At 46.4% G+C, this 21,009-nt stretch overlaps 1 protein-coding gene across 2 annotated transcripts in view; it reads left to right on the forward strand.

Moving 5' to 3' along the window:
* Nucleotides 1-21,009, forward strand: part of LOC111143154 (FGGY carbohydrate kinase domain containing) — a 401,671-nt gene that overhangs the window by 302,974 nt on the left and 77,688 nt on the right. For both annotated transcript variants that reach the window (XM_022496662.1, XM_022496661.1), the window contains exons 12-14: nt 8,106-8,180; nt 13,769-13,889; nt 20,118-20,212. In XM_022496662.1, the coding sequence (XP_022352370.1) occupies nt 8,106-8,180; nt 13,769-13,889; nt 20,118-20,212 (291 nt within the window). The remainder of the gene's footprint in view (nt 1-8,105; nt 8,181-13,768; nt 13,890-20,117; nt 20,213-21,009) is intronic.

Genomic DNA, 21,009 nt, shown 5'->3' on the forward strand with positions numbered 1-21,009 from the left:
AGAAGACGACTAGTAGGATTCTAAATGTGGCCCTTGAGTGCAGCCAGCCCCGAGCCATCCACACCATAGTCCGGGGACCAGCTGGACTCGCCAGCTGTGGAGGCCGTTCACTGTGGACAGCCAGCAGGTGTGGCTCAGCAGTCACCTGGTCCATACAGACCAAGTTTCACACAGGTACAGAGATCAGTCTTTTTCTGTATCTAAGTCCTTGGCCCTCAAGTCCCTCAACACAATGGGAAACCCACATTTGATGTACAAAACAGGGAGTACTGTAGGAATTTTGAAAGGGTCCTTGCCTCCTTGTATATGTGACCAATTTCCATTCTGCAATTAATACTACTACTTAGTCTCAGGGTATGTGTGTGTGTGTATGCGTGTGTGTGTGTGTGTGTGTGTGTGTGTGTGTGTTACTCTTTTCCTGAAATATCCAAGAAGTGAATTAATCAAATTTAATCACAGGTGCAAGTCACCTCAGGCGTATCAGGCCATGAAAATACCCTATTCACCAGGGGTTGAAACGTGTTTTCTCTGCTTCATTTTGCAAGTACAGCACTACCCAGAACAGAAAGTTATTTTCTGGTGCTTTGAAGAGCTGTGATTTCTAACATAAGGCCATATGCTGCTCAAACTGCTGGAGAAGTTGAGTGCTGCTCCAGGGGCTCTTCAAAGCAAGCACAGAGCAAGTGTGCATGTGAAAAAGTAGGAGGGAGTCAGGAAAGAAGCATGTCAAGATCTCAGCCCGTTCCCAGAGGACTGAACCCCAGCTAGAGATGAGCATTACTAAAGAGAGTCAGATGTGGATGGAATCAACCATTGGATGGGTATTTGCAAGAGCTCGGTAGAAGCCAGAGGTGGTAACCCAGTGGTTTCCTCTGATGGGAAGATAGATGACACAGATTCAAGCAGCTCTGGACTGATACATTTATCAGGCTTATGAAGATATGGACTCTTTGATGTGAGTCTGTTGATGATTTTGTTACAATGTAATGCTGTTTCATCTCACCATTTTTTTTTTACATACTGTTTTTGCTTATGACAAATTGAGTCCTATAACAAGGCTTGATATCCTAAGTATCCTTCAGCTGGGTTTCCCATAATATGTTTTCTTACTGAACAACTTATTTAGCAGCTGGTATTTGGTTTCGTAGTAGGGATCGTTTTTTGTCTAGAACTGCATTATGTCAGGCCCCATGACAGATGCTTTACATACATCATCACCAACTCCAATAGGAACCCTACCTGAGGGGCGCCAGGGTAGCTCAGCCGTGAAGCGTCTGCCTTCAGTTCAGGTCATGATCCCAGGATCCTGGGATTGAGCCCTGCATCGGGCTTCCTGCTCAGCGAGAAGTCTGCTTCTTCCTCTCCCACTCCCCCTGCTTGTGTTCCCTCTCTCACTGTGTCTCTCTCTGTCAAATAAATAAAATCTTCAAAAAAAAAAAGGAACCCTACTTGACAATGTTGTTGCCCCATTCAAAGGGGTGAAAAAATTAAGGCCCAGAGAGTCAGAGTTATTTGCCCAGAGGAGATGGAAAACAGAAGTATTACAACCTACTCAGTTCAAACTGAGGTCACTGACATACTTTTGGGGGAAAAAAAAAAACAAACCCTAGGTTTTTGTGTTTTCAGGCTCCTACTCTGCTTTCAGTGTGTCTGCCATATTTCCCCCTCATTTTCAGGACTTTTTAAAAATTATGTCAGATTCAGACATTGTTTTCTTAGTGCTTTCTATCTTCCATAACTATACCGAACAACAAGTAAAACCCAGGGGAGGCAGGCAGGGGGAATATGGATTATAGGCAGGAGTCCTTCCCCAGGTGGTATGGCATGGTACAAGACTGAGGGATGAATCAGGAGAAATCTGCTGGGAGGACCCAACAGATAAATAAAGGGATAGCTCTAAGGCCAAGGGACCAAAGATGGGATCCAAGTTTGTGTAAATCAAGACAGGTTGGATGACACACACTAAGGGCCAGAACAGTTGACCAGAATAGCTTTGGCAACTAGAGCACTGAGTATTCAAGTGACTTAGATTTAGAGCCTCAGAAGGGGAACCAAGATGTGAAATGTCTGTTCCATCTGGGGAATAGCAAATGACCTGCGTATCATGGATGGCTCGCCAATAGAATAAGTTTGCGAGAGAGAATGTCAGTCTAGTCATTGTGAGTTTATTGATTGTCTGTTGCTGCTTTAATAATTATCACAAACTTAGAGTCTTAAAGTTATGATCTCACAGTTCTGTAGGTCAAAAGCCTGGGCTGCCTCAGCTGGTTTCTCTGCTCCAGTTCTCATAAGAATAGAACCAAGGGCTCTTATCTGGAGACTCTGGGAATAATCTACCAGATTCATCCAAATGGTTGGCGAAATTGAGCTCCGCACAGTTGTAGGATTGAGGTTTCTGTTCCCTGGCTGACTGTCAGCCGGGGGTCCTCAGCTTCTGGAGGCCACCTGCATGCATTTCATGACTCATTACCCCCTTCTTCCATCTTCAAAGCCTCCAGTAGCTGATCATGTCCTTCTCAGGCTTTGAATCTCTCTGGTTTCCATTTCTGCCTCATTTCTCCTGCCTTTTACTGGATTACTTGATTGACTCTTCTGCTTTCCTCTTCTGCTTTTAAGGGCTCATGTGAATACTTTGGGTTTCTACTGAATAATCCAGGATCATCTCTGTATTTTAAGGTCACCTGGCTAGGAACTAGTTCCATCTGCAGAGTCCCTTTACAGCGGTGTCTAGATTGGTGTTTGATTGAGTAACTGGGGACAGGAATCTTGGGGAGCATCTTTAGAGTTCCACCACCACACTGTGTTAACACATTTATCACATTTCCCAAATCTGGGTGAGTTTTAGGCAATGCCAAGTGTTAGCCTCGATTCCTGGTACTTAACTGAAACCTCAGGGAAATTTGTTCCCTTTTTTCTTCCAGGCTGCTGATTATTTCAGACCTGTTCTTCAATCTCTGTTCTCTCTCCAGAGGTTTTCTATAATTTTTTCTCCGATCCTCCTCATTTCCTTGCTGTCTGTCCATTAGCTCTGCCTATATTATTGACTAAGCGAACAGAGCTTTGTGCTCTTCCTTTGTGTTCTGAAAAGCTTTCAACAATTCCCTTGAGCCTTGGATACTACCCCATCAAGCTCTGATGGCCCTAGAAAAATCTCAGGACTGGGGATCCTGTTCTCTTCTCTTTTGTAATCTTTAGAGACCCTTTGAGAATTTTTTAAGCTTTTTTTTTTCTTACTAAAAAATATAACTAATTCCTTTAACAACTAAGAAGGAAAAAAAATAGCTAACTAAATTACTACTACATTTTTTTAAGTAATTTCATCTATTTTAGGACCTATCAACCCATAATTCACAATGCCAAGGTTAAGGACAATTATTTCCACAATTTATTGCACATTAGGACCTTGCTGAAATGCAAATTGCTGGGCCCACACCAAAGAGTCAATATATCTGGAGTTGGAGCTCAGAAAGTCTGCGTTCAGCTAGGATCCTGGGGAAGGGTTAGAGACGTGCCATGCTCTCACAGCTACTAAGTGGCAGCAAGATGTAAGGTGAAGTCCAGGGCGAAATTCATCTGTGCTTCCTATTTACAGAGTGAATGAAAGTGTGTAGGTAGTTAAGGACTAAGGCTTCTCTAAGGAGTCCTTGGAGGTGAGTCCCTCATTATCCTATCCCTGGGCACTCATCAGGGGTATACTGCTTCTGCACTCTTGATGTTCTTATTTCACCATTATGATCCTGATGCTGATGGTCAACATGTCTTCTGCCCTGTCTTTCCCAGGCTATATGTACACTAGTCTTCAGTGCCCCTCATTAACACACTGAGGGTACCCATACCATGTTGAAGGAGATGCTTTATTGCCACATTCCAATTAATGAATGGGATTGAACCCTACATGCATTTAAGAGAAAGAGAATGAACATTTATTGAGAGAAAGGGAAAGAAAATCAACATTAATTGCCACCTATGCTCACAGAGTTGGCACTATAAGGGTTTAGCTCTGGTAGACGCAGTCTAGCTTCCTGAAAAAGTAAGACACTTTGCAAATGTTATTTAATCTTCACACAAATGCCTTGAGGCATCATTATCCCTATTTCATAAATGAGAAAAAAAAATTGAGGCTCAGAAAGGTCACAAAACTCACACTGTTGTGCAGCCAGTTGGGAGAATGTCAAGATCTGAACCTTGGTGTCTTCCTTCATAGCTTGTCATCTTTCCATTTCCCCACACTTCCCTTCCAAGCTCAAATATCCCAAGATTTATGTAAGTATTTTATAACCATTATCTCGAATGTTGAAGGCATCAGTTGCAGTTTGCCTTTCTGTGGCCACCATATACATCCCACATCTCTAAATATTACTTATAAGTGTTTTCTCTTGCAATTCTCCTCATTACATAGTAACAAAATAAATAAAATGTGCTTACCAGCGCAACTCTCCCATGGGGCTTCCCCCACACATTTCACTGTCTTGCCCAAACATTCAAAATGGGGACATGCATATCTTTTATAAACGTACTGCTTCCACTTACTCTTTCTTCCCACTTCCTCTTATGGATGGAACCATCCAGCCCTCTCTGCTCATCTGTCACACCCTGGCTTTCTCACTGGTTACAAAGCCGCACGTCCCCCAGCACATTCCTGGCATTTGCGGGGTGCTGCTGCCACTTCTCTGCCAAGATGACTCCCCAAGGGGTCTCTGCAGCCTCCTGAATGGTCCACGTGTCAGGCATTCCTTAGATAGTTCTGTCTTGGGCCAACAGCCATTTGACTTTTGCCAATGCAGGGCTGAGGTCCCTCTTACTGGAGAGAAAAATCAAATGGAATTGATTACCTGCCCTTCCAGAGTCTCCATCTGCGTATCAGATGAGATGGAAGCAAGAGGGCCCCAACCCACAGTAACTTCACACTTCCGCGGAGTCACATTTCAACTCCGTGGCTCTGGTGTTCAAGGTGTTGGAGGGGGCGATGGGAGAGCTGTGCTTGCTTATTCCCTTTTGTTGCTGAGCACCTTCTTCCCTAGAATAACGTTTTCCTTCATGAAGGATAGCCATGTTCTATTTATCAGAAAAAGAAAAGCGATGTCACCCATCCTGTGTCCCTTTTGCCGGAGCTACTAGCAAGCTGCGGAGTTAAATTTAGAGCTCATTTGCATGATCTCATTCTCCGTTTCTGGAGAAAAGTAACTGTCTTCTCTTTTCTCCTCTATGATTTCTGAACTCTAGAGGTATTAGACATTTAGAGAAGGGGCCATGATTCATTGATGGATTGATTGATTGATTTTTTTTTTTTTTTTTTTTGCTTGAATACCAATACTTTGGGGGAAGTTCTCATGAATATTTACTGGGGATCAAGAAAATGAAATCTGGTGATATTGTACCCCTTCTGTCTTAGTAAGGGGTTCTTACTAATCAAGGAGGATATCAGAAGCAGTTACAGTGTCAATGTTATAAACGGCACTGGGGTTCCTAGTCAACTAATCTCATGTACGAAGTCAAATTTCTTCCCCATTCAGTGACAGTTTATCCAGATATTGTCTTTAGAACCCACCTGTAGGAGATGTGAGTCTGCTAAGCAGACACATACCCAGTCACACAAAGGATCGTGGCTTGATTTCCATTGCAGTCATGACCCCAGAAAGGAGCCAGAGATAGCCTGCCTCCCTGACTGCCCCCTGGAAGAGAGGTCTAGGCCTGGGCCCACTTAGCTCTCCTAACAGACAAGTGGCAGAGATGCTGTTGAGGCCAGGCCAGTACAGAAGAGGGAGAACACTCGGGATGAGTACTCTTTATCCAGGATCATTGCATGCCAAGGAGCTGGTCGATCACCCAAGGTACTTGCATGAAGGGACATACGACAGGGCTGAGATCTTGTCCACTGTGCTCCCTTTCATAGTTCACTATCCCAGATGGGATGCCTTCTGCATTAGTCCACCTGGAGGGAGTACTTTTATGTAATTCATACAAGGGTTCCATCCGAGCTACAGGGATAGTCCTCTTACCCCAACCTCGTATAAGCCACTGTGACGAGGAAAGCTAAGTGTAGTGAGAAGGGATGATGGGAAACCTGGAATGAGCAACTAGAAGTGATGTTCCAGTGTTCTTTCTTGGGGCACAGGGCAAATGACCCTCCCCTCTGCAAATACATGAAGAGCCAAGGTGGTAAACACAATCGTCCCATAATCATTGCATTGGACACAAAAGGCTAGAATGTTAGGAAAGACAGTGGTCTACAAAAGGAAAAAGCATTGTCACTAATTCACACATTGAACAGATAGGAACCTAGTGCCTACTGGGTGCCAGACTCGGTGCTAGGCATGGAGGATGCTGCACAAGTATCCCAGGTGGTCTGTCGGATCAGCTAGGGTCCGGTTTCCATCCTCTGGGTTCCCTGGGCCATATTATTTCCTTACACACATGATGAAGTGAACTTCTGCAATGTCAGTAGTGTTCACGTTCTCCCTTCCTTCCAACGTTTCTATCTCCGGGGAACTGCACAAGGGATGTTCCTCCTCAGGATTGTTGGCGTGGGAGGATGCATACCCAGAATTCCCCTCTGGCCCCTCACTCAAACCTTCTGTGTTCCTGTGTGTTAAAATCAAAGACATGGTTCTCATCTGCTTACCCAGTTATTTGCCGAGAGATATTATCAGCAGGTGGCTCTGCAGAATTCAGGAGTTCCTGCATCAGCGGACTTCCATGAGGGATCAGAGTAGCCGGAGCCCAGGATTCTAAGTGAGGAAGGGTTTGCACGGATGCCGGAGAAGTAAGCAGCGGCGAGCCCGGAAGGTCGCACCTAAAACAGCACAGGCATTTCTGTCTCGAGAGGAGGGTGGCAGGGAAGTGTTAACAGGGAGGAACATGATCAGATTTGCCTGGGAGAACAATTACTATTCCATCGTGAAGAGCAATATTAGGGAAGGGGCCCTTCAGCACACGTAAAGGACAGAATGGTGGCCTGGATTGAGGAAGTGAGTGACAGCATGGAAAGAAAGGATGGATTCACTAAAGATTTGGGGGAGCGAGTGGGCAAACTTGGACACTGCGTAAATATGGGAAGAAGGGAAAAGTCGGGGAGGAGTGCTGACATGTCTCGGTCTGGACCGTGGCGTGGTGTCTGTGCCCTGCAGTAGGTCAACAATGGCCCCTTCGTCATGGCTCAGGGCGCAGTCTGGAAAGGGTAATTAAAAGGGACTGGAGAGATGAAGGAAAGGGACCTGGGTAGACCACTCAGCTACCCCACTTTGAATGCAGGCTGCCTGTCGCCACCTTGTTGCACTTAGGGTCATACCCACTGTAGGCCATGAGTAAAGATATGTTAATTAATTTTGTAATGTGAAAATATAAAGTAAACTCTGGTATTGATGCCCACGAAATTCAGAGCAGGCTTCAAGAACCCCACAGTTCTTCACCATCTAGGGATGTCCCAAGAGAAGGCATTCGTGAATGGGTGATGGGAAGGAGGGACTTGTCTTGAACAGATCTTGAAGGCATCCAAATTCAGCATCCTGTTCAGTTCTGGAATCTCTCAGAAATTGACATACTCTGTAGAAGCATGTGGTTCCGATTGACTTTAATGGGATTCCCTTGCAAACCACAGATTGTAAATTATCCCCTAGTAGGTATAACATTTATAGAAGACATATTATTTTACCCTGAATACCCCCTGGATGCTGTTACACTGAATTTCTGACAACGGCAGAACTCGAAATAAGATCATCTTTTGCTAGAAGCCACTGCTCCATGTTGATCTCTGTAAGCCGAAGAAAATGGGTGTTTGTCATAAAAGAACATTTTCTTTAAAGGGGAAGAAAGACCTTTAATTCCATGCTAAGGAATATCAAACACGATCTCTGTAGAGTGTTTGTTTTGTTTTGTTCCGTTAATACAAGGCAGGGCACTTTCTCTTGGAGAAGAAATGATAGTTTTTCCCAGGTCTGGAGATTAAACAATTTGGTAGTCATTTCACGTTCAGCTCACAAAAAGGGGATTTGCATATGAACTTGTTTGGGCAAGAAAACACATCTGAACGTGTTTCATGGGAACTATCTCTATCCGTGGCAGTTCCTTTTGGCCATCTCTTTCTTTTCTTTTCTTCCTCCCTACAGGTCACCGGGTTGAAACTGTCTCAGGACCTCGATGATCTTGCCATTCTCTACCTGGCCACAGTTCAAGCCATTGCTGTAAGACACTTTAATGCCATTTTTAAAAAGACTTAGGGCTATCCATAAACCTTAGGCCACATGCTCCTCCAGGATACGTCATGTGCTTGTGGGACAGAGATTGTTAATTAAAAGGGAGCTTGCCAAAGAGAGATGCGTGTCTTTTCGGAAGGAAATCTTGACGAAGGTCTTCACCTGCTTTACTAGTCACCTCACATAGATGAAAGCTGAAAGGAGTTCGGGTCTTTGAACATCATTCTTGGCATTTATTTAATTTGTCTTCCAAGTTCAATTAAGGAGAAGCAGATGCCATTTATGCTTGCATTAAGAAAAACTGATGTTAAGAATGTGCAGACTTCTAAAACACACGATATTGCTCACTTCGCAAAAGGATTCATTACAGGGTTCCTTTAAATAGTAAGCATCCTTAGTGTTTGTTTTTAGATAATTAGCTTCTTCAATGAGAGGTTTGGATGGTTAGGGAGAGAAGGAGGGGAGAATTTAACGTATTAGGAACTCCTACGCTGAAATTCAATCCAAAATGAAAACAAAATCCTGGAAGCGTAAACATCTCAGTCTAAAGGGTCTTACTCTCCCACAGTGATCCAAAAATGGGGTACATGCACAGACGACTGTATGTGTGCGTCTGTTAGGAAGTACATTTTGGAGGAGTGGGTCGTGGCTTTCGAGGTTTCAGAGCTGGGAGGAATCCCAAAATTACAATTAATTAAGTGAGGCTTAGCCACTCTGGTAAGAGAGCGTGGACCAACAGAAAAGAAAAATCAGTTCACTGAATTCTGATTCCAAATTTATTTTTCAGAGACACACTGAAAGTTTTTTGTTTTTGTTTTTGTTTTTTTTTTGTTAATGTTACATGGACATACTCTATGCCATTTGGTTATTTCGTTTCTCTACATGCCACTTCCTTCAAAGCCTCATTCCTTCAAATACCAGAACTACATACATTTTTTCCATACATCCGTACCACTAACAGAAGTGCGTGTCTTACGTTCGCGTAAGTCCAGGTGCCGTGTAGATGGGATAAGAGAGCAGAGCCTCCCGACCATGAAGGGAACATATGGTCTTACGTGGAACAGGCCAACTTGATTAGAGGAAACAGTCCTTGAAGATCATATGCCAGTTTGACTGTATCTTCCTGAAGCAACTGTCATGGATTTAATAGCATGGCCAGTTCAGTGAAAACAATCAGTTGGCACTATTTATGGGAACTTGGTCAAAAACATAATTCTGGCATCTACCAAAGTGGAGGGATTGAAGGATAAAATGAATATGGAAGAAATTAATGTGCATCAGTAGTAAAGATAATTGTTTAGTAATCTTGCTTTACGGTAATAATGATGATAATGATAAATAATAGAGTTCTGGGGTATTAAGTGACAGGCATTGTGCTAAATATTTACAAATATTGCATGATGTAACCTAGTGAGATAGACATTAGTATCCCTGTTCGACACAGTAGAAACCTAAGCCTCAGCAAGGTTCATTAACCTGCCCAAATTCATACAGCTAGTAAGTGGCAGAACTGGGATGGGAAGCCGCGGCTTTCTGAAATAAAGTAGGTATATGAAGTATTGAGAAACTTTCATTTTCTGGTTATCAGTGCTAGTGTCTTAGAAAAGTCTTAGAGTGGAATGAAGTGACTGTGCAGAAATCGGACATGAGAACTGTGAGCTGTTCATCCTCTGAGTACATGCTAAGGCAGACCAAGGGGCACCGTCACATGATGGTAAGGACTGTCACCTTTCACTGACACCCACATGCTGTGCCAGGCACCAGAGTATCTACCCAGAGTGGCTTAGGGCAGTCACCCTGTAAGGAGATGGGATTGTCCTTGTTTTCCAGGCAGAGGGAAAACCACCTTGCAGGGTCAGATAGCCGGCACGTGGTCAAGTCAGAACCCAAGCCTGTCCAAGAACTGCCTGCCTCACTCCCATTCTTCCGCTCTTTTCCACTCCACCAACCTGCATTTTCCTTTGAAATGTTTATAAAAGCGACACGGATGGAATCCGCTTTCAGGCATTTCTAAGACCAGTTTTTATTTCACACATCTTAGCAAACATTGTTGTTTTGGCCGGGATCGCCTCACAAGAGGCCCCCTTCCTGGTGAGAAAGTTGCAGCCGTCCAAGAATATATAAATGGGGCTAAACGGGACACGAGCTGGATGGAGCCAGCTCCATTTTCCCAAACACCACACTCTCGAAAAATCAATCTTGTATTTAATGGCTCATACGTGTATTAAGAGCTATCATATTTATTCTGTCCGTCGTTTAATGACCTTTACAATACCATGGAGGGGAGGAAATTTGAGATGGATCATTTGATAAGGTTTTACCGTGGGGTCAGTTGAATTGTGAGTTCAGTCCGTTTTGCAAAGGTACCAGGCTCTGCTGATCTTTCAGGCAAAAATGTGCATTTTAATGAAGGAGTCTGAGTACAGATATTTTCCCATGATGTTCAACTTGAAAAAAAAATTTTTTTTTGTTTGTTTCACTGGCTCTGAATATTACCCTAGCCTCTACTTGCTGTGAATACGTTAAACAAATTGCTCTCTGTCGTGATATCTGTGGTTGGTATTTTGTAGGAAGAGAATGAAAGAGATATTGTAATGAAGTTAACTTGGGCCTGTGCGAAACTCTCCATGAAGTAAAATTCGCTCTTGATCACACTTAATTGAAAGACTTGTCAAACAACCGGCTTATCCATAGCCTGTTCATCTATAGTTTTCCTTTCAGAATAGACCCTTAAAAAGTACTATTTGCATTTGAAGTCTCTCGATTTGCATTTAGTTCTGTACATTCCCAGTGGAATAGCCTAATTTTAATTTAAATTTCTCTGTGAAAACATTTTTTCCAGAAAGGTGAGCACAAAATCATTTTAGCACAAAGCCCTGTGGCAGGGCATTTAAGGAGGGTGGAACGTTTCACCCAGTGGAGCCTGGGACACCCAAAGGGAAGGCCCTGTTGCTAGCTGCCAGCCCCAGTGGGAAATTCCAGCCAACAATGCACGGGGGGCGGGGGGGGGGGGGGACACGCATGCTGTCTCAGCCCCTCCCAAGGGAGTGCCTCTTGTTCTGATACTTTTTTTGCCTTTTCCCAAGGGAATGTGCTTTGTGTTACCCTCTGCTCTGGCCTGCTAATCACGTGAGCCACAAGTCTGTGGTTTTAGAAGTATGAGAAATCCCAATTTTGCATGGTATTTCCACAGGTTTGCGGGGGAGGCTTGGTACAGCCATCCTCTCCCAAGGCCGACCATACTGCCTCAGGCAAATCCCGTAACCCCTACATGGGGATAACAAGGTGCAATTTTTTAGTTTATCCCAAGATGAGCAAGGATAGCAAAGTGCATAGCAGAGTGCCTAGACTGCGGCTAATAACCAGAATGGCGCTCACCCCCACGCCCCTTCTATGTACTCGGCGCTCCTGTGTGTGCTGTGCATACACTGTCCGCAACGACAGCCACGCAAGGCAGGCACTGCTATCTCATCCAATCTAAGACCGCATTAAAACTGTTTCTGCGTGTTAACATTTCTGACAATTCATGGAGCTTTCAAACACGTGAATATGATCTTACTATTACTAAAAAAAAAATGAGGCTTGAGTCTTAGAAAGGTTGGATACAGGTTGGATTCAAGAAGGAGGTGAAATGCCCTAATGCCATCCTTGAGTCCAGAAGTCACGCTGTTGGCTGCCCCTCCAGCAGACTAGGCTGTCCTGCAGTCCACAGACACTGACTGATCCATGGTGGACGCCAGGGCATCTGTAGGCCTCCCGAGATCATTTATTATGCCATTTTGTCAGTGACTTTCTTCTGGAAAGGTCGGTAGGTTTTATCATATTCTCAAGAGGGTTCATGACCCCCAACAGCTTAAGGAAGAACATCTGCGGGTAGTCAGTCAGCCGCATGGAACAAGCAGGATCTGGCCTCATACGGAACAACATGCTTTAATTTTTTGTTAACACACTACATCTGTGGATTATTTTTGGAGGCCCAAGTTTTACCTAATCCATATTCTTACCAGATTCGCTAATAGCTGAAGGCCTCTGGGCTGGAACTGCTGTGCTTTTGCTCCCGAGCTGCCCCCGTCTCTCCTAATTTACTACGCAGCGTTCAGGATTTCACGACCCCTGGTCCCCAGAACACCTTCTAGCCATTCCGTCTCCCAGAGGCGCCCCCAGGCGCGGGTGAGACAGCTCTCTAAGCAGCCAGGTCAAAAGAGGCTTCACTTGCCCTACATCTCACCCCAAGGGGACAGTGGTCAGGGGGACATCCTGACTACTTCCCAAACGCTCTTCCTTCACTTTGGTTAAACCTCTGATACAGCCCGCCCTTATGCTCAACTACCTCCTTCTCTGCACGCTTGGGTACCACCTTCCCAGCAACACTGTAGTACTGTCATTAAATCTGTGACACTTCCTTGCATCTTCTCTCCAGCCCCAACCCGCCTTCTTCTTGGCAGCTGCCCCATCTGTGGCCTCCCAGATCCTTGACCTTCTCCTCCCTCTGCTTTGTCAACTCACCCCCTTGTCCACACCTCGCACTGTGTCATCCCTCAGAATTAATCACTCTCTAAACATCTCAAGAGCTCTCTCTCCACCAGAAACAAACCAGTTCTCCCTCACTTCCATCCAGAGCCCCTTCCTCCTGAAGTCATGTCACAGTTCCATCTTTTTGGTTTTAATCCTTGACACAAGTAAATTTGACTCATGAGCTTCTCGTTTTTGAACTTGCAGATAAACTAAAATTTTTAGCTGTTTGTGTAGCCCAGTTAAAACTAAAGAATTGCACATTAACATTCACCCAGGCGACCCTACGGCGGTGTCCTTTTCCCAGGCATCCATGATTTTGACTGGGTTGAGTAGACTGAGCAAGGATGAGCATGGCAGATTTTAGGGAGATATTGGCACACGAGGTCAGAAATGAAAATATGAGCAAGCCAGAGTGTGTGATTTCCACATCATCCCAGACCGCAAAGGACTGACGGATGGGCTCTGGCTCCTGAAACATCTCTGGAGAACCGCTATCTGGTCTCAGGTGATAACAAAGGTCAGCGTAGCCCTTTGTCAGTCTGACGTCTTACTCTCACTTCGTGCGATTAGAGCTCTCTTCCCCTGTTCCTGGTGCTGGTGTTATTGAGCACCCTTTTCCAAAGAACAAACCTCTTTAGCTCCTATCACCGGAAGGAAGACTGACTCAGAGACCCCTGGCCACTTCCTCCAGCCCCCATCCCTGCTGGAGGATCCAGGCCACAGTGGACACTCCTATAAATATTTGCTTCGGGGAAGCCTGTTCATATTAACGGTATGAACATTGTTGGTTGTTTTTGTCAATGTTGTGTAACGACTGGTGGAAGCACATGGTAGAGTAATTAAGAAGGTTTGGAGTCAGACGGGCCTAGGTTGGAATTCCCGTCCTGCTACTTCATTAACTGTGTGATCAGAGGCAACCTAATCTCTCGGAGCCTCAGCGCTCTGAGACTGTGTGCAAAGCTCTCAGTGTGGTGTCTGGGGCTGGGTAAACGCTTAGTGAATGTTCCAGAGCTTTTCCTTGCACTGCTATACTGATGTTTTCTTCTGCTTTTCCCTTTCAGTTTGGCACCCGCCTCATCATAGAGGCCATGGAGGCGGGAGGACACTCTATCAGCACGCTTTTCCTGTGCGGAGGCCTGAGCAAGAATCCCCTTTTTGTACAGATGCATGCGGACATCACCGGTGAGTCTGGGGAGGAAGAGAATAGGTCGTTTGGGGCCTGGCAGCAGATGTCCCTGGCTGAGGGCCGCACGGGGTTGGAAATAGCAGAGGATGGGGTGATGTGCCAGATTATTTTGTTTTGTTGTTGTTGTTGTTGTTTAAGGTTTTATTTATTTATTTGACAGAGAGAGAGAGAGATCACAAGTAGGCAGAGAGGCAGGCAGAGAGAGAGGGGGAAGCAGGCTCCCCACTGAGCAGAGAGCCTGATTCAGGGCTTGATCCCAGGACCCCAGGATCATGACCCAAGCTGAAGGCAGAGGCCCTAACCCACCAAGCCACCCGAGTGCCCCATAGATTATTTTGAATCTTTAGGTGAAAATATATTTTCCTTCTTAATGATAACCGTGAAGTGTTTATAGTCATGATGGAGAAAGTGACTTCTCTGTGAATCCAATGATTGAATAATCCTGAGAAATAAGATGAGAGAGGTCAGCAAGGACTAGGTCGTAATTTAAGCATTTCTGAAACTGTCTGAGCACCTCTTCTGATGCATGATTGTGGGGAATATTGAAGAGACAGAGATGAGTAAGACAGGATTCCTGTCCCCAAAGATCTCGAAGTCTGTTGACAAGGACAGACAGATGTGCAAATGTAGTGTGGCAGGAGCTCAGAGTAAGAAATGCATGGAGTTTTATGGGGACATGGTGGGGTACTTCACCCTGGTTTGGACCTGCGATGAGGCAGGGCAGGTGGTCAGGAGGAAGGGACAAGGAAGCTGTCTTGAAGAAAGAATTCAGAGCCCAACTGCTATGGGAACAGGGGTCTGGCTGCAGATGGGAATTTGAGCCCTGAGACCCCAAGAGCCTGTGATTCTTTCATAGCGTGTGACACAGAGAAAATCTAGGGTCGTGGGCTGATTCCTTTGTGATATGAGCACAGCAGAGCAGGATTGCTGGTGCAGATCCCTGGACCTTAAGAAAGGGACCCCATTGGCCAGAGGCTTGCTAGTATTACAGAGCCGAACCTGGACTTCCATCCCTCGGGAACTCGTGGCCTCAGGCCTCTTGCTCCTTTCTCCTGTGGTGTCTCCTAGAGACTGGCATCCTCCCCACCCCAGCCCGGGACCCACGCACCATGGCCAGGCACCAGAGCAGGACAAGGGAAAGGAAGCAGAAGGGGAATGAACCCTGCCCACAGCCCCAGCTGAAACGTGACATGAGCCCACCCTTCAATGGCATCTCTTCGTCATGGTCTCTTGCTGTTCCCCATCCCGTGGCTTCCTTCCCCTGACAGCTGGGTGGGTCAGGGTCCCTGCCCTGGATGCTGCCTCATCATATCACCTGTGCCCCCTCCAGACCATGCAGATCCCTGCAAGGGAGAGCTTTACCAAATGCCAAGGGCATAGTTAACCCTTGTCCTTCGTGAGATCCAGCTAATTAATATACTTATCCCCATTTTAGATAGAGGTAAGAAGACTGAGGCACAAGCCAAAGGACTTTTCCCAAAAAAGCACCTAGTCCCAGGGTAAATATATCAGAATGTTAGTATGGAAATTACTACCATTAACCAAACTCCCACCGTGTGATGCTGGAGTCATTATATATTAAACCTCATGAATTGCTGAGAGGTAGAAATGGGTGCCCATCTTAGAGACAAATAAACTGAGGCGCAGGGAGGTCAGTGAAATTGCTTGTCCGAAGTCAGACATCAGTGAGAGTGGAGGGGCGGCACCAGGACCGTGACCAGGAAGTGTCTAGGCCCAGCTCCCCCTATACTGCACTGCCCATCCAGGTTTCTTAGCTTTTCTGAGCAGTTTGTAATCAAGTGATGATTACTGTTTCTTTACCAAGGAGTCTACAGCTTATGGATGTGGGCCATTCTGAGGCAAAAAGAAGAAAGACCTAAAAAAGGAGCCCAATAACCTTATAATTTTCCCCAAGAGAAAACTAATAACCACATTTTATCTAAAAGTCAGCTGGTGGGTCAGATAAGATCCCCCTTTAAAATGTGATCTGTGAGTGACTTCCCAATTTGCTGCCCTCTCAAAGCCATGAAGCCTTCCTACCTGGGTGCAGGAGAAGATCCCCTTGGGCTAACACGTCACCTGCGGGAAATGGGGCACAGGGCCTGAGAGAATAGGGCAGTCTCAGTGCCCCTGGGTCCTGACCCCACACTGTGGCTCCCGCCTTAATGAAAGTGGGTCCTCTTCCAGGCCTCACATCCCTGAGCTGACTCAGAAGCAGGGGGTGCAGCAGCTTTACAGAAAGTTCTGCTTTGGAAACTGGTCTTCAGGCTGTTGAATGAAAAGGCTGTTCATCGTTATTTGGATTCTGATTGAAACTGGACCCTTTGTCTCTGGCTGCGGACCAGTTCCAGTTCCAGACAAAGGGACCTTTTCTTTGGCTAGAATTCCTCTGCTTTGGGAAGCTGTGACTGACAAGTGATGGCAAAGTGCATCTGCCTTTAGATGCTTTGGGTTCTGCTCAACTCATTAATGCATCAGATAAAATAGTTCACATTCCAGGCAGAGCTGCCTTCTTCCTCGCCTTCACCCAGCGCTCGGAGAAAAGAACACATTTGCATCTGTTCCTGTAAAAGGCACGTACACAGCGGCGGGTGGGTAGGTAGTGTCTTTGATGCCTTTCAACATTGTAATTGCTCTAGTTTTCGTTGGACCTACATGAGTCTTAGGGATACCAGTCACAAACATGGCGGGACTTAGAAGATTCTCTGGAGACGGTGTGCAGTCATGGAAACAGCAAGGGATCCCCTCTGTGACTTTGGGCAAATTGCTTTACCTCTCCGAGCCTCGCTGTCCTCTTCTGAAAGAAAGAATATTCTCTTCCTCTCATACATCCCGCTGAGAAGTACCCGCTGGCGGGTTTGTGAGCACCAAGCTCTGTGGGGGCTCAAAGTCAGTGTTCAATACATGTCCGTTCGCTTCTTCCCTTAAAGCAGCCCCGTGCCAAAGGAAAAAAAAAAAAAAAAAGAGGTGTGTTTGAGGGGGAAAAAAAAGCAGTTTAATATTTTGTAAGCAAATCTTTGCCGTTTGGGAGCAGGCTCCTCTGTGCAAGCAGAGAGATTGGGGCTTTGCCAACTTGGGAAAATGTCTTCTACGTGAGGAGGAAGAATCTCCCTGGACCTCTGGCAGTTAGTTTCACTGTGGTTTCAAGAAATACTTGGTGTGTACTAAGTAATTGTAGGTTTCCCCCATAGACTTGGGACTAACTGTTCCTCCGTCTGAATTTTGTTTTTTCAGCTCTGGCAGTTACAGCAAGGGTTTCCCCCATTCTGTCTTGTTCAGTATTTTCATCATTTGTCCTCCCATTTATTCAAGTCAGAGGCCATCTCTGAGCACACCAGGGTACCAAGCACTGGGCTTGGCAGGGCGGTACAAAGGAGAACAATAATGTCCTGCCAAAAGGGTCATGGCAAAGAGAGAAAGTGCTCTGGGTACTCTGCCCAGTGTCCAGAGACTAGACTGGGGACCCAGAGGGTGCTGGTGTCAGTGTAAGTCAGGCCCAGGCAGGGCCTGGCAGGGAACAGTTGACACCCTAGAGGTTTAGAGGAAAGTCAAACAAAGGGTCTACTTGCAGAGGTGTGGGCTGGTTGTAGGGAAACCCCAATGACCAGGCAGCCCCCTGGGGCCACCCACAGTCTTACCACCCCGAGGCTTGCAGGAACCAGGCAGGGACCTAACCAACCTGAGACTTGAGGGGCTTTGTAAAGAGGCTACTGGACTAGAGCTTGGTCAAGGACATGACCATGAGGACAAGCGAGCCATGGATGAGGTCTACCCACGCCAGTGTCCCCGGACCCACAGAGGCTGGAGGTGGGCAGGGACCGATCTGAAGGAGAAGCGGAAGCAGTGAGTTGGATTCCCCCCACACTTCAGCCCCCAGGGAGCTGGGGTAAAGAGAGCCTTTAGAAATCAGGTCAATAGTAAGAATCCTAACAGCTAATGCTAATGTAGTGCTTTCTCCAACCCAAGCACTATTGTAAGTGCCTTACTTACAATATCTTTGGAGAAGCCCTAGAGGGTGGTGAAATTTTAACCCCATTTTGTAGATGGGGAAACTGAGAGACAAAGAGGCCCCGGCTCACACAGCTAGATCAGCAAGGAAGCCAGAATTCAAACTCTCCCCTTCTGGCTCCGGATCACTTGGGGTGCAGCTGGAGAGCTGGTGGGGGATTCATCATGTTCACTCTGGTTTCCGGTTCCCGAGGGGAGGGAACACAGCAGGTCACTCCTTCCTGCTTAGAGCTTGTTAGGGTTTTGCAGGGTCTGGAGGGGCTGGGAGGTGAATGGCGTTTGGAGGTGCTCGATGTCTTCTAATAGGGGCTGGGTCCACAGGGATGGCCACAGTCACTCTCCCATCCACGTGATCCCTGGATTCTGCAAAGGCAAGCAGTGCTCTCCTGATTTGGCCAATACAGCCCTTCCATGCAGCCTGGTGTCTGTCCTTCTCCTGTAGATAGTGGGTGAGCACCTGCCCTGTCCCTTCCCACTGTTCCCATTTCCAGCCCAGCTGAAGTGCATATAGAGGGCCTTCACTCGCCATCAGTCTTCATTGGGATGGTAGCAGCCACCCTTCTCAAGGGCTTGACAGAGGCCAGAGATGTGCTGAGCCCCGTGGGTGCATCTCTCCTGAATCCTCATCGCACACGGGTGTAACAAGACTTACTATCATCACCATTTTACACACTGGGAAACCGAGGCTAAACCTTTAAGTAACTTCTGAAAGACCCAGGGCCAGTGGACTGGCTCTGAGCTTTTCCCAGAGACCCCGCCCCTGATACTTTCCAGCAGAGTCTCAGGTGGGCCCTGCGGTCTGGGGAGCTGGTATTCCCGAGTCCCCTGGCTGCGTGGGGGAGTTCTGTTCCCGCCCTTTGTCCAGGTGGCCTGGGCAGCTGACCCAGCCTGGGAATAGCAGGAGGGGTCAGGAGGTAGTGGGATCCCCCCAGGGTGAATGTGTCAGGAAGCTCTTCCCAGAAAAGACAGGAAGACAAGTCTTTGGAAAAGTCAGTCTCCTGTCTTGAGTAGAAGATTTTCAGGTCTGGCTACAGAGCTTACCTCTGTGGAGTCTGCTGCCATCTCCTGATTAGCAAATGCATTTATACTTACATTTTGTACATTTTTTATTTATATTATACATATATACACACATGGAAAATCCTGAGACTTCTAAATTCTTTCTGTTCATCTTAAACCCACTGTGAACCCTCAACTTCCAGGAGCTGGCATGTGAAGGGCTTTCTTGCTGCCTGGTAGACCACTGTCCGTCCTTCAGATGCCTCCATAATGCCCATTGCCTTTCTGATGAACCTCCATTCCCTCTCCAGCACATGGGTTCTTTCACCATTTAAGCCCTTACCATGTGCTAGATCGTGGTTAACTAGTCTCAGTTCAGCTGTGGCTGAGACACTGTGCTTGGCCTCATGGAGCTTCTGTTCTAGCAGGGGAGATAGATGGTAAACAAGATAAGTAATCATGCAGTGTTGGAAGATGCTGAGAAAATGGGGGGTGGGGGGGGAGTGAGAAGTGTCGTGGGTCAGGATAGCTGCAGTGAGAAATGGGTGTTTACACAAATACACAAAGGACACAGAGGGAGTTGCTGTGTGGGCATGTGGGAGGAAGTGACGCAGACAGAAGGAGCAGCATGGGCAAGTGCCCTGAAGCTGATTCAAGAAAACAAGGAGGCCAGGCCCGCATGGCCAGGAGAGGAGGGCACAGTCAGGGTGGGCATCAGCGCCGGAGGCTTATAGGCAGAGAAATAGGAAGCTGCCAGAAGGATTAGTTACACTCCCTTACTACTTCCCCATTCTTAGTGCATCTCAGTTGGAGAAACAACCTTCTGCGTGGTCGTTATCTCTTTCTTATCCACCACCTTTTTGAGACCCGGATAGCCGGACCCGGTCAGATCCATCTCTGTATTCGCCGGGCTCCATGAGGCACTCAAGAAGTGTTTTGAAGGGAACTTGAACCAAATGGCAGGTAGCAGCTAGCAGGAGCCTCGGAGACCTGGGCAAAGAGGTCTCGTGAGTAGTTATATCGGGTGGCAGGTCCCTTGGGGCTCCTGGCTGCCTTACCAGCAGACGCAGGCTGTGAAATCCTTTAGAATCAGGTCAGCCCAGGGACCTGAGCACTTGGGGAGCAGGCAGAGGGTGCCCACCGCGGCCTTCACGCCACATCATGTCAGGTGTTTCTGTTGCTGGCTCCCTAACCGAGGTGTGCCTTGTCCTGTGCAGGCATGCCTGTGGTCCTGTCGCAAGAGGTGGAGTCTGTTCTTGTGGGCGCTGCTATTCTGGGTGCCTGTGCCTCAGGAGATTTCGCTTCTGTACAGGTATGTAAGGACCAAGGGGTGGGACGTGGCTCCTCCCCTGTCTGAGGCTGTCCTTCCTCTCAACAGCAGCTCACATCTTGCAAAACACACATAGGATATAATTAAGAAATGATAGGTTCCAGCCAGGGAAAGCACAAACACTTCTAGCCTCAGACATATTTATTGCGGTTTTCATTTGAGTTGGCCTCTGTTAGTGTTGGTCATTCTGTTTTTCTGTTAGTTTTCTGTTTTCTCCTTTAAAATAGCTCTTAAATTATTTCTTTTAATTTCCTGTTGACCTTTTTCTAAAATTTCTTGTAGCAAATGACACAGGTAAGTTTCAAAACGTCAGTGTTTCACGTGAATTTCAGATTTCTGTTTGCTTATTTCATTTCCGCCCACCACTTTCCAAATAATTTCGAGGGCTCTATCAATAAGGGATACAAATGAGAATGTGAGTTTAAAAAAAAAAAAAAGAATTAAAGAGGAAAATAAGGAACAAAGATATAGGAAGAAGGAAATAACTTGGTGGCCGTGATAGAGCACAGAATTTGATTCTGAGCTTCCTGGCAGCCATGACAAAAAACGAACCCATGATAAATTGCGTAATTCTTGTTTTCAAAAAAGAGGAAATGTTAGTTTCTCGTGGGAGACAAGGCTTTTCCTGTCACCAAATTGCAAAAGACATCTCATACGTAGGTTTTATGGAGAGACTCTAAGTGATAAAATAATAATAGTAACAATGGGTTCATGAAAAGGTGGAGAAGCAGCAGAGGAGGACTCCGGCTGCCTGGGCTCAGATCCTGTCTTGACTGCCT

Source organism: Enhydra lutris, unplaced genomic scaffold, assembly GCF_002288905.1.
Source record: "Enhydra lutris kenyoni isolate GAN:26980312 unplaced genomic scaffold, ASM228890v2 scaffoldscaffold9, whole genome shotgun sequence".
Classification (NCBI taxonomy): domain Eukaryota; kingdom Metazoa; phylum Chordata; class Mammalia; order Carnivora; family Mustelidae; genus Enhydra; species Enhydra lutris.